This window comes from Diorhabda carinulata, chromosome 6 (genome assembly GCF_026250575.1).
Source record: "Diorhabda carinulata isolate Delta chromosome 6, icDioCari1.1, whole genome shotgun sequence".
Taxonomy (NCBI): domain Eukaryota; kingdom Metazoa; phylum Arthropoda; class Insecta; order Coleoptera; family Chrysomelidae; genus Diorhabda; species Diorhabda carinulata.
Window position 1 is genome coordinate 28868700 of NC_079465.1, and position 13955 is coordinate 28882654.

General features: G+C 31.6%; 1 protein-coding gene across 4 annotated transcripts in view; it reads right to left on the bottom strand.

Moving 5' to 3' along the window:
* Positions 1–13955, bottom strand: part of LOC130895432 (potassium voltage-gated channel subfamily H member 8-like) — a 101034-nt gene that overhangs the window by 16623 nt on the left and 70456 nt on the right. For 2 of the 4 annotated variants that reach the window (XM_057802703.1, XM_057802705.1), the window contains exons 4-7: positions 13360–13497; positions 5286–5524; positions 3166–3391; positions 2039–2196 (exon numbers count right to left, since the gene is read on the bottom strand). In XM_057802703.1, coding sequence (XP_057658686.1) covers positions 2039–2196; positions 3166–3391; positions 5286–5524; positions 13360–13497 — 761 coding nt within the window. The remainder of the gene's footprint in view (positions 1–2038; positions 2197–3165; positions 3392–5285; positions 5525–13359; positions 13498–13955) is intronic. The other 2 variants (XM_057802706.1, XM_057802707.1) reach the window with 2 other exon arrangements.

A 13955-nucleotide genomic window follows, 5' to 3' on the forward strand; every position in this document is an offset into this window, starting at 1 on the left:
ATAACTATTAGTATGATTAATGATTAATTAATAAAAATAGAGATACTAAATTTGAGTTATAGCTTTCAAATTAGTAATTAGTCTATTAAATTAAAACTATTCCGTACAGAAAATCATCTGTCATAAGCCACGTTGATGGTAAATCCGATTTAAAGAGTTTTGGGTCATATGTGGAGTTATACGAATAATGTTCTGTCTAATTCGTCCCATTAAGTATTCTAAATTCTCTGATCTGATCACCCCATTGATCCACAACTTCCAATCCATTTTCCTTCAAACTGGTTATCCAGAAATATCCAAACATCACGACCATGCTTCTTCATGACTTCTATTTTTGAACTATGATAGAATGAGGAATTGTTATCTCCTCTTGATATTATAATTAACGGGTCGACGGTCCAGATCCCACATTTTTTCCTCTTCTTTAATGACATGCTGGACTGCTTTTCGCCAGTTCTCTGGTGTCACCTCCTTAATGGCTTGATCAAACAGTAGCTTAACGTCTTTCATTTTGAATGTCCTGTTGTGTCTTGCTACAAATACTTTCAATTGTGCCCATCTATAATTTGCTATAGCTAATAGTTCTTTTTTTATCAAATTATCTTCAAATTCAATAATTTTGGTGGTTAACCAGTCAATTATTTCTTCTTCCAAGATGAAGTTAGAATCTTCTCTATGCATCGAGAATGCATATTTGTGTTATCCATAACTACCACTGAATCAGCTGAAAGATATTTTATCATTTCACCAAAATAGTCTTCAAAAACATCCGAATCCACGTGGTAGTCTCCAGTATGGCACGACTGAAAGGTTGACAAACCTTCTTTCAAAAATCCCTCTTCGCTTCCAATATGAACGATTATTAGTCTTTTCCCTTTACCTGAAGGCACCTTAATACCCGTTAACAGGCCTTCCATGAAAGCTTGGCGAGCACTGGTTATATTTTTGTATTGTATAACCTTCATTAATCCACGTTTTATAGAGATAAAAGATTTTCTTCTGCTCAGTTCTGTACTGCTTCATACTTCTTGAGTATTTTCGTCGTCAGCAAACAATTTCATCGCTTTCCAGTAAAAGTGCTTTACGGTTATGCTTTTCCCAGGCAAAATCCATATTTCTCAAAATAGTCCATCAAAGTTTTTTAGTTATCAACGGAATACTGTCATCCTGGCTAAGCTCCATTAAAATCTTATCTAGGGAACTTTTCTTCGTATTACACTTTTGGTGTCTTCATCAAGGACTTTTACTGGTCTGCCTGGACCTTATTGGGAGGTTCCATTTGGCGTGCTATTTTTCTCCCCCGCAATAATTTAAAAACGGTGGATTTTCCAACTCCAGTCATTCGGGAACATCGGTCGACAGTTTCTTGTACAGTAAAATTCGGGCAATCGTATTTTATGCAATCGTGTACATTTGAAATAATAAGTTTTTCATTCACTGATAGTGGAGAATTATTGCAACATCTTTTCGTTGGTGTGAATGTCGCCATTTTATTACTTATCTTATAATATCGTGAACACTATTTACGGCTTAACAGCAAATACTTATAAAGATCTAAAAATTTTGGGTAAGGTACCATTGCCCTAATGGTGAATGGTTAAGCTGAATTTGAAATAGGCTTAGAATTAGACAGAGGCACTAATAGAATTCCCCATTTTATTGCTCTATACCTTTCTGAAATAGACTATAGAATTTCTACTTTTTTTGGTTGAAACAGCCATAATAGTAAAATTGATATGACGGCAATTGTAAGACTGTCACTAACAAAGAGTTGTTTTATTAAACAAACTAAAGAGTTTATAGAAACAGATATTTCTACTAGGTTAATAAGTTCTAATTCTTTCAGTTATGTAGTTTCTTTTCCATGAATTCGAAATCAAGTTCATTTTGTTCTCAATTAATTCTGTCAGTTTATTATTATGTAACATGTTTTTACATTTTTTTTTAAAGGGATAGTTTTAACATTTATGAATTTTGCGCATTACTTTATTATAACTCTGTATATCCATATAAATATCACTACTTACAAAATACTTACTTCAGCACCATAAAGAGCATATAAAAAATCGAAAGGCAGTGCAGCCAGCAAGTCCACAACAAACCACGTTCTCAAGTAGTTTATGGCTATGGTTTTCCATGCTGATACTACTTCACCTTTTGTATTGACATATGTAGTACGGAAATTGAGTAGAATATCTGTAAAGTTTAGAAGAAAAATTAATAAACCAGTTTGAAAGCTAGCTAATTTGTAAAATGAAAATATATTATTCCAGTCTGTGGTATTCTACCAAAAGCGGTGAGACCGAAACTTACTGTAGTTATTCATTGAGACTCAAAGTGGATTTTTCTTCTTCTCTCTTCCTTAATAAATCTAACGGTAGCTTCTTTGATATCTTTTCTCGTCCTGGCTCTAGATTGCCACTCCTTTTCCGTGGTCGACCTCTATTTTAACCAGTCTATCGTCTATCATTCGACATACCTATATTTTGGTTCCATTTTTTTTACGCTGTGATACCCGTTCGTTAAAGTTATCTACGTCACACAATCATCTGATGTTTTCACTTCTTTCTTGGTCTAATAGTGTTTTTCCTAAGACCCGCCCGAGAATTTTCATTTCTGTGGTCTCAAAGAGTTGTTTCGTTTTTGATGTTACTGGTCTTGTTTCTGAGGTATAGTTCATTATAGGTCTGATTCTCGTTTAGTGAATTCGTGCCTTTGTTTCTTATTTTAGGTGTTTGTTTCGCCATGCTAAGTTTTGAAGACATGTCGCGACTTTATATAGCCATTAATCGACACGTTTAAACGCGTTGTTCCAAAGTACTTTTCTTAATACTTTTGCATACAAATTTGGTTTATGACGGATCATCCTCTCGCTATTCTTATTCATACAACTGATTTTTTACTCTTATTAGGACCTTATAAGGATAGATCTTTTGATAGTCAATTACTTTTTAATTGAATCGATTCTGTTCACTGATTTTGATTCTCAATGCCTTGATAACTTGTTAATATAAACTCGAATTTATTTATTATTGATATGATTTTCAATTTTTCTAAATAGATCCCCTGGTGGGTTCAGTGTAGACAGAAATTAGATTCCTAGGATGCTCCTCGATATTTATTAATTATAGAGTATAGTATATCATATTAAAAATGATAACTTACCTATAAAAAATAAAGCTTCCACGAATACATCTAAAATCACAGACGGCCTTTCAGTCTCGAAACTTGCATTATAGGGTACAACCACAGCTACATAAAATGTAGCTATCAATATGAGCCAGTCCCAGGCATTTTTGAACATGCCGTAGTGGGAAATAATGAACCTGCTTTTTTTCACTGATGCCGTTTTGTATTCTGGAAGAGGTGCAGGAGTTGAACTCAACAAATTCTACAAACAAATTAGTGAATGCAATACACTGTGTGTGCGATTTGTAAAGAAGTCTTTGCCAGATAGATTACGAGTAGTTTCTTATTGGGAACGTGGCAATGAAACACCAAAGTGGACAAACTTTGATATATTTTCCTCCGAGCTTTCGAATACTTATATATTCATCGACTAGAAAATAATAAAGATTTTTGGTGGTTTTGAATTGTATTAATTCTTGTAAAAATTTTCAAAATTCAATAATCAAAGTGACTTCTTGACGTATGAGTTTTTTTTCAATATGCTTGATATTATTCTGTAGAAAGATGGAAAGAATATTCTTTTTTCGACATTGTAGTATGAAGCATCTTCTATTATGTTCCTTCACCATTTTCATTTTGATTTTGGACCATGATTTTAAATTTTTAACAGCTAATCGACAATAAGTTCATGAGTTGGTTTGGATATATTTGTATATTGTAAATTGTAACGAAGTCTTTGCCAGCTATATTAAGAGCGGTTTCTTATTGGGAACGTGGCAATGAAACACCAAAGTGGACTAACTTCAATATATTTTCCGAGCTTTCGAATACTTATGTATTCATCATCATGGGAAATAATTAATTAAGATTTCCGGTGATTATGATATTATTAAAGCTTGTAAAACTTTTTAAACGCATGGAATTCAAAATTCAAACGACCATTCGTTTATTTCGTCCTTGGCGAGAATATTTCCACAACATAAATATGCGCCAAAACACCCATATGAATATGGTAAGTAATTTTTATATTATTTTTAAAGAGATTGTATAGTTAATTTCACCTGGTTAAAGCTGGATACGATAAAAATGTTAACGTTTTGACACTCGTTGAACTCATTGGGTTAGAAATGTAAAATCACGTATCACCTCTATTTAGAAACATCAGGACAATGTTATTTGTTCTCATCAAATTGACGTCGACTGGGTTTTGCACTTCCTTTATAAATTACTAGCAAATTAAAAATTTTTGAATGGCGCGTTGAATTACCTCAGAAGTAATAAATTCATTCAAATTTATGTTTTTTTTAATATTTCTCAAAATAAAGTATCAAAAAAGATGAAATTCTGAGAACTATTAAAAAAAAATGAATTTGGAAATTTAACAGTTGTAATCTTGTAAGAGAAAAATATTTAAGTTATTGTGAGAGAACTTTTTTCCTTACTCAAGTCAAATGTTGACAAATCGGGTTTTCTTAATTAATATGGTAATCCTCAAATTATAATTATAATCTGAACAAAACGTGTTTATTAATAAGGTAAATATAAAACTTAAAGAAAAAATATATTTCTAAATATAATATCGTATACAAAAACTTTGATAATTTTTTTTACTTGAACTTCATAATAAATCCTTTGCAGTTAATTCAATATTGTTTGTAGCCGGCAGCCATCTATTAAAACGTTCTAAGTCCTTGAGGATTTGGCAACAAATGCATGACATCAATAGATTTGCACAACATTTGGTGAAAGTCATTATGAAACTTTTACAACAACTAACAGTGTACATAATCAAAATTTTACAAAAATACGAGCGCAACACAAAAATTATGAATCATTAAGAAAACCATAGTTAAATTATCCAGTTTTGTGCCAAGTTCGTGATACAATCTTGGGCCATTTGTGTGAAACGTCTATAAAATAGGTGGTTTGTTTGTAGAACTTCATATGTCCCAAATGTTTCTCCTCATATTTGTTTTATGGAATATAAATTTATTCCAGAACAAAATATAATACAACAGAAACATCCTCAAGTACAAGGGGAGAATTGAATTAACGAATTTACTCATATATCACGTTTATAAATTTGCACCAACCGGACAAAAAGATCAATCATACTTCAATTTTTCGACAATGTGCAATGCTTAAAATATACTTACATTATTGAGCTTCAATTTTCCTTTCAGTTTATCAGGCTTGTAGTGACCAGATAGCTGATACAAAACTGCTCTTGATCTTCGACGTCCATAGTTGGTGTGTGGTGCTTCTGGATCCAAATTGCCGTTAGTGTCTGCAAGGAGGCAAGAGTCAGCAGAACCTCGGAAGCGCGCCCCCAAAACGGCCGCTGTGCACAACATATAATTCACTTGCGCACATTTATGGAACATAGAGAATAGTGCTAGACAAGAAATAAAAGTCGTGTTTGTGCAAGCTTTTTTGGGTCTACCGACAATATTTTTATTAGAGTATGTCATCTGTTATAATTTGCTACATAAATACTCTGAGTATATTTTAGGAAAGTGGCTGATTTTAGTGAAAGTTTGGTTAAAATGACGATAGCTGTTGATTGAAATTTGATCCTATTGTTAATTACTATCTGCCATAATTGATACAGATCAGTGATTTTGAATTCAATCAATTCTATTGGAATTTTGACTTGATTATAATCATGTATTCAGAATCGTGCAAGTCTGATGATTCTCTTCGATCATTGAAAGACGTTTTCGGGTGATTTAATTGATCAAAAATTTCGTGGAGCAATCACAAGTGTCTTTTGTTACTAATTTACAATTAAAAAAAAATAATTTATATAAACTAATATTAGTTTGTTAAAGGTGCTGCTCCCAAATACGTGAGGTGATATGTATCTATTAGCCTAATCTGAAAGCTTGCCTCAGTATCAATTCAACATACTAATGGTAGAATTATGTGGATTAACTCATTCGATTCGGAATGAACTCTAGATCATTGGTTGTGGAAAATTTATTTATCCATAAAAAATTACAGAAGTTATGAACAACTCAGCACTATAATAGCAATAGCAATATAAAAACTGATTCTGATTTTCGAAACTTTACCTTCATTATTTATAATTTTAATCTAACTCTGAAAGTAGCCCTCCGCGCGCCAATGTGCGTCGCCTCTAAAGCCAGTACCTCAATTGGAAAGTCAATATTTCACCATAATAAAAGATTGTTAATTAAAAAATTTTCTGGTACTTCCTCCGTCGGTCTAAACTAACAGAATGTTTAACTAATTATGAAATATTTGCGCATCCGCCTTTTACATACAAAAAAAGATTCAGTGATAAAAATTTTTGAAATATAAATACTTTTAGCATATAGCAATACTGAAAATTTTAGCAAAGGAAAAGGAAATTATGATTTTGGTAAATAAACGTCTTTTATTGATATAAAAACGACAATCAAATGAAACGAATAATTCAATTTTTTAATAACATAATTTTTATTGGTTTTTTTAGTAACTTGAAAGAAATATTATAATTAAAATGTGTACATTGTCAAAAAATAATACGTAATATATATAAGAAGTACTCCACAAAGCAAAAAAATTCAACAATCACATTCTTTTAGTTTAAAACGATGAAAAAAGATGTTAATTCAAAATCGTCTAGTTAATTCAATAATTGTCTCAACTGAAAAATTCTAACGGAAATAAATCTTCCAAAATATTCAGATTTCACTATATTCTTTCAGATTTTCCATATACTTATATCTTAGAATATTTTTTTAATTGAGGTAACCGCTTACAAGATGGTACACGCAACTTGACAAAGACGGGCGGAGGACTATTTTCAAAGTTAAATTAAAATTATAAATCATGAAGGTACAAATTTATAAAAATATGGTTATTTTTTGCGAGGTAGACAACTAAAGTTAGCAATCGGTTTTTTTGTGATCGCAACTAACAGAGATAGACTTTATCTTTGACTTTCGAACGAGAAGGAACGTTTTTAGAAACATTATTAAGTTAGTAGATTTCTTAGCCCTATTCAGAAGTGCAAATAGTAACTTTCCTCGGTTTTCGAAAGTTTCGTGTTATATAAAAGAAAAAGACTGCTAATGGTTAACGAAGTAAACTCTCTGGTGAACTGGATGCAATCTGAGATTAGTAAATCTCTATTAGTTACCAGTTTTTCTATAATCAAAACTAATTTGGCATCTTACTAATTAAAAATTCGATTTCAAGTATATTTTGGAGTAAATTGTGCAGTCAAAAACCTTAAATGTCCTCATAGGAGCTATTTCACTTAGATATCCGTATCGTACAAGTTAACGTGGATTTATTGACAAGACTTATATCTATCTCCAGTCTCAGCTCCTTTAACAAGCAAGTTGATCACTCGATTCAACTGTATAGCTATGGATTGACGTTGTTTCCCTCTAGTAACCAGTCGGAAAATGTGAAATTGTCAGACACATTGATAAACTCCTTGTCGAGAAAAGGAAACTGTCTAGCTCATGTAACGAAATATACAGGAATCAATGTTCATCTTACATTCAGGTTTTCGAGTTTAAACAGGGCCGGATTAAGCTAGGGGCTTGGGGGCTATAGCCCCGGGCCCCAGGTCCAAGAGGGCCCCATCATTTGGAAATCATTCTGTATTTTTTGATGTGTTGATACCACAAATCTAACGTATTGATATTATTTTGTGAATTTTTCCGGATTTTCGAATTCCTTAAGGGGGCCCCGTCATTATTTTAGCCCCGGGCCTTAGAAATCTTAATCCGGCCCTGAGTTTAAAGGTTCAAAGAAATGCACCGAACGCCATAATTTATGCAGTATTGAATGGAGTGCTCAAGAATAAATGTTTATCTTATCGGCATCTAGGACTGTCCTCAACGTCAACAGTTGATGAAAAACCACAAAATTTGCAAATATGGAACTTGTTAAAACTGGATTTTCTGTTCCAGACACAAAATCAACCAAATCAATGAACAAACAGCACAGTATTGATTTTTTCAGTTCAAAAATCAAAATGACGCGGTAATCATACAAAAAATTCTTATTCTTAAATTAATGTGAAGCGTTTTAATATTTCCAATGATTTTTCTGTTGAATAGAGTGTTTAGTTGTATAATTATTCGCCAGTATTTACCTATCTTTATTGTCATAAATTCTTAATGATTTTTTTAACAGATATAAACATTTTTTCGTATAGTAAGATATATCTATCGATGTTTTGAGATTGCTGATCTAAATTAATCAGAGATTTTTCTACTAAATTCATGTTTTTCTCCATTTCTTTTCTTGTCAGTCAGATCCAACTTTCTAACAAAGCCGGCACTAAATGTTTTGTGATTAGTTGGGTTCTGGACACATTCAAATGTTAATTTTCAAATATTTCTGCGCCTCTTTCTAATCCTCCCTTTATCTTTCATCAAACGTTCTCTATAGATTCCAAAGATTCTAATAATGGTATCAATTATAATTCAAGAGTTTATTAGTTGACAGGTCAAATCTTTATAATCCTATAGGCTTCTGTTGTAGACGCTGTGATCAAGTGATTTGATGATTTTTCAACTGTGGGAGGAGAAAATATCTGTGTTATGATGTTATTTCAATCAAAGAAAATTAATATATTCATTATATAATTGTATATACTTTATAAAAACTGATATGAGAAAATATTTGTAATCACTTAGTCAATCAGTCATTATTATACTTAAGAAAAAATAGTTCTTCAGTTATTCACAAATTACGACAATGATGACATACCCTGTACATATATTTGATTGAATCTTGTTCGACCAAAAATTTATGAAACTCACAAAATGACATGAATACATAATTGGTGATGAATAGACGGGGAGCTGGCTACAAAAAAGAGGGTGCGCTATTTCAGCTTGTAAACTAGCGGCCCCAGCTGAGTACATCACCAAACGCCACTTCTTCTTAAGTTCAGCACAGATCGGATATGAAAATGCCAGCCGGTTTACCTGTACGGAAAAATTGACTGAAAAACCTCATAACGTGCGCGCGTGAAACCTTTTGTAACGCGGGGTTTAAACCTCAAGTTTTGCAAGCCGGAAAACCCTCTTCCTTTTATTATAATATTGCATCTGAAAAGTATCATAGTGAATGAAAAGTGATATGATAGAGGTGAGCTCCGAGATTACCATCTTGCCTCGATGTTCCTCAAAGTTTCTTGGGATACCACGAGCCGCTAGTCAATACTGAGCAACTTTATCAAAAAGTATAACTATTCCCAGAAGTTTGATTCTCAGAAATTTGATCAAAATCAATTGATAATCGGTGCAGTGAATGAATTTAACAAAAATTAGAAGCCCGTTTTTTGCGTTGTTGGTGGCGGTTTGAGTAGGTGGAAATGAGTAAGCGTTATAAGATAATATTCCATTAAACCGAATATGAAAAATTTCCAAAACCGGCTGGCATTTTCATATCAGACCTATGCTGACCTTAAGAAGTGGAGTTTGGTGATGTACTAAGTTGGGGCCGCCAGTTTACAAGCTAAAATGACGCGCACCTTATCGACCCTGTTTTTTGTAGCCAGATCTGGGACTAGAAGATGATTATTGTGGAGTTGTGGCAATTAAATACCAAACTGTACTCATTTTAATATATATTCTGAGATTTCGGATATTTGTATATGTGAATTTGGTTATAAATATTGAATGAAAATATGAACAAATCACTTATGTTAATTGATTAAGAATCGTCTCAAAAATTTGTGTAATGAAACAATTTATTCATTAATAAAAAGAAGATACTTCTAAAATGATATCAGATATGATTTTTTTCTGTTTTTAAAATTGACATCACTTCAGTTAAAAGTCAATGCTAATAATGGCTGGTAGATAATCTATGGAGAGGTCAATTTAAAATACGTTCAGCAAGTGAACATCTCTCAGGGTATAATTTGTTTTCAATTTTGTGAGATGTTACCCTATTACTGAGTGATCTTTTGAATTGAACAATCTATTTTGTATTTCGAAACAATGTAGATACAATTTCAATCGATTGGTATAGAAAACGAGTAAGTAGAAGATATATTAATTATCATTCATATTAGGATAAACTTAAAATTTGTAGTCTAAACATTTCATGAAAAAGAAAAATGAAAATGGTGTATAAAGTTTATATGAGAATTTCTATCTTCATATCTCTTGAAATAAACTCTGCATTATACTCCTGACGTTTATATTCACATAAAACCTAACTTTCCCTATTAGTACATTTTCACCCTATATAAAATAATTTTCTCTCTGGAGTCTGTAAGCGACGTGATATAAAAAGTGCAAATAAATAAGATGATTTATAAAATATCTTGTTTAAATTACCAGAATAACAGAAAATAACTATAAAAAATGTCGGTTGTTAGGTGCTGGGCGTAAGGTTGTTCGCTTGGTCACTGGATAGATGTGAAAGTAGCCTCAAAATTTTCTAGTACTAATATTTACAAAAATGTCGAATCTTTTAGGCTTTTTATTTTCTGTGTTTATTATCATTCGTTTCTTCTTCTTTTTTTCACTTGTATTGCTATCGAATCAATTTATATCGCTTTCAAATCAAGATGAACTAACTGACGGCGGCGGCGTGTTGACACCCACACAGTTTTAGGTATATAGGTAATTGTCTCATTTGGAATTTTCGTTTATATAGCAATCTTTATTGTTCTCGGCTATAACTGACAAAATAGACATTGCTAGGGGGAAGAAGACTTAGTGGAACTGATCGTCAAAATTTCTAACCTCAAAAAGAATAGTTACATATCTCGTCAGGAGATAGCGTTAGACACACACGTAAATAATCTTTGTATAACTTTTAGATTGTATAAAAACAAATTTTATAAGAATTTAACGTCATTCGTATCGCCCTCAAACTGACGGAATTCAGATTAAGAAACAAAGGAAATCAACACAATATAATATGTAGAAAGATTTATAGCTAACATCATTTTGAAGCTAATTAAATAAATATTTTATTATAAGATTTTCATCACGATAAATTGTCTTGACTTTAGGTCTTCTTTAAATGTAAATTAGTGAAGCATATTAATATGTTGACGTTTCGACTTACGAGGTAATCTTTATGATCACATTTTCACTTCTTTTATTTTTCCTTTCGGGGCGTTTTTGTGACTTTTCTCTAGTTGATTCGCAATAACTCTTTGACACTCTCGCCTTAGATATTTCCGGTGCACGCTCTAGCTTTTGCTCTATTTTTTTTCTAGAGATAATCTATCCACTTGCATATGATTAGCCAATATTTGGTAATTATACACTTTCACGGTCACCTGGTTTTTTGGCTCTAGAAAATCGAAAAATGGATGGATTTTAATGATCTTGGTCTCAAAATGTTCCATTTTACGGCGGATTTATAAAAAAAATTAGTAGAAATAGCTGGAATGAAAATTTCTCATAGTTTTACTGTTTTAAATCGTAAAAAAAACGGTTTTGCAAAATAATCCTTTACAAAAAATTATCTCATTATCAGATAAAGTTCTTATATTTTTTTTGTATTCTACATAAATTAATAAACAATTTAAAAAAAAATCCAAAAATAATGATTTTTTCAGTTTTTATAGCTTAAAATGAAATCGATGAAAAACAATCAATTTTCGTGAATAGTTTCGTACTAGATTCTTCAATGTTAATAGTTTTTGGACCATTAAAAATCGAAAAATAGATAAATTTTATAATTTTGGTTAGGTTAGGTTAGGTTAGGTTAGGTTGTTTTGTATCACTGAATATTGTAAGTGCTTCAAATGTATTCAATTCACAATTGTTGCAACTCATTGTCAATATATTTCAATTTATTATTAACAAAATCCCCCAACTCACAATTATTCAAAAAAATCAACTTTTTTGAAATTTTTTTTTTCAAAATATTCATTTTTTTATGTAAATTGCGAAAAAAATATAAGAGCTTGATTCTACGACGTCAGAAACAGTTACGAAGGATTATATGTAGAAAGTCATTTTTTTTGCATTTAAAGTCATGAAACTGTTAAAAATATTTATTTTTTTTAACTTTCGTATTTTTTTTTATAAATCCGCCGTAAAATGGAACATTTTGAGACCAAGATCATTAAAATCCATCCATTTTTCGATTTTCTAGAGCCAAAAATCCAGGTGACCGCGAAAGTGTATAATTACTCAATATTTTAATTGCATTTTTAGATAGATAAAACATTACTTCATCACTAGAATTTATATTACATCCCGTACCGACGACCAATATTATCGACAACGACAATGTATAAATATTGACCCATTATTTTGAAAACCTTACCCTCAAAAACCTTTGGTAAAAATGGGACCTATTGTGAATGTGTCAAAATCCCTTCCCTCGAAATTGACCTTCAAAATGTACAGTATAGGACAATAATAAAACCAACAAAACAGAATGTAGACATCGTCTAAACGAAATTTTCAACAAAATCGACCAAGCAAAAATTTCAAAAATTTTTTGTCACAATCACATAATAATTCATATTATAGTTTTAATTATCAATATTCTCACAATAACTCAACTCGAAATAATAATTCTCTATGATCAAAAACAATTTTTCGATACCATTTTGGTTTTAGCCTCAAAATAGCCTCCAATTTTGGCGAAGGAATTGAAGCAAAGTTCATGCAATTTTGCCATTATTTGCATTGGTTTATGACACGGTGTATTGTCCCCTTCAAAGGGGGCCATTTTTTGCGATTTCGTCTTTCAAAGGCATCGATAACGCTGCGTAATAGTTGCTGTTTATATAAATACACGCAACTTTGTAAGTTACGGCTAACTGAAATACATATGAGTACAATACTAGTACTGCCATCTGTATTATACATAGACGGCTGTAGGAAAAACTAGAAGGATCAGGATAACTTTTGAATTGTATGAGTTAAGAATACTTACACCAAAAATAAAAAATACTTTTCGAGATATGTTGTGGTTTTCAGGAGTGAATAAGTGATATTATTCACGTGTTTGTAATATTAAGAGGTCTAAAATAATAGAAAAATTTCTTCCACTGTGTTTATAATTCCTAACTTAGGACCAGTTTTATGTAGATTAATTCAAGTATTCAGGAGTAGATGTGCTGCTTCTGACAACACCCTTTTCTCTCTAAATTGAAATGCGTCGTAAAGATAAACGGCGCGCCAAGAGTTATAGAATGAGAAAATAAGGTTCTAATTTTGATACTCCTTAATGAGGGTACATTTGAATGAAAAAATATATTTATTTGACTCTTACCGCTATCGTAGATTTCACTTTCAGACATTTCTGCCATTTTGGTATTTGTGATATCCTTGTGGGAGGCCAGGTACAATACAACTTCACGCTTCTCATTTTTTATTGGTACAATATCCAATAAACACCAAAATGGGGTACCTGTAACAAAAAAGTTACAATTATTAAGGGGTTCATTCCAAGATGTAGGTTTTCACTCGATCCAATAGAAAGTGTAATTCATAAAATGTTTCTACAACTAGAGTTGAAACGAAATATTGTTGTCAAAAAAATAATCGTAGTGAGAGGAGTATCTTTATTGAATCTTCCAAATATTTCTTAGAAAATGACTGACACGGACACACACTTTTTTCTTATATAGAGGACCGACTATATTGATTTTTTTTTAAATAAACAGTTTGTAGATTGTGCGACTACTGATTGTCTTCTGGAGGTCCTAATTTCAAAGTGCCTTAGTGAGAATGTTGCAGTATTCTTCAATTTTATTATATTTTCAAAATTATATGTCCTTATGAGTGTTTGACGAAATAAATAATTATACACTACAACCTGAAGGTAGGGAGCGGTTCATGCCCAATGGTTGATAATCCATACTCTTT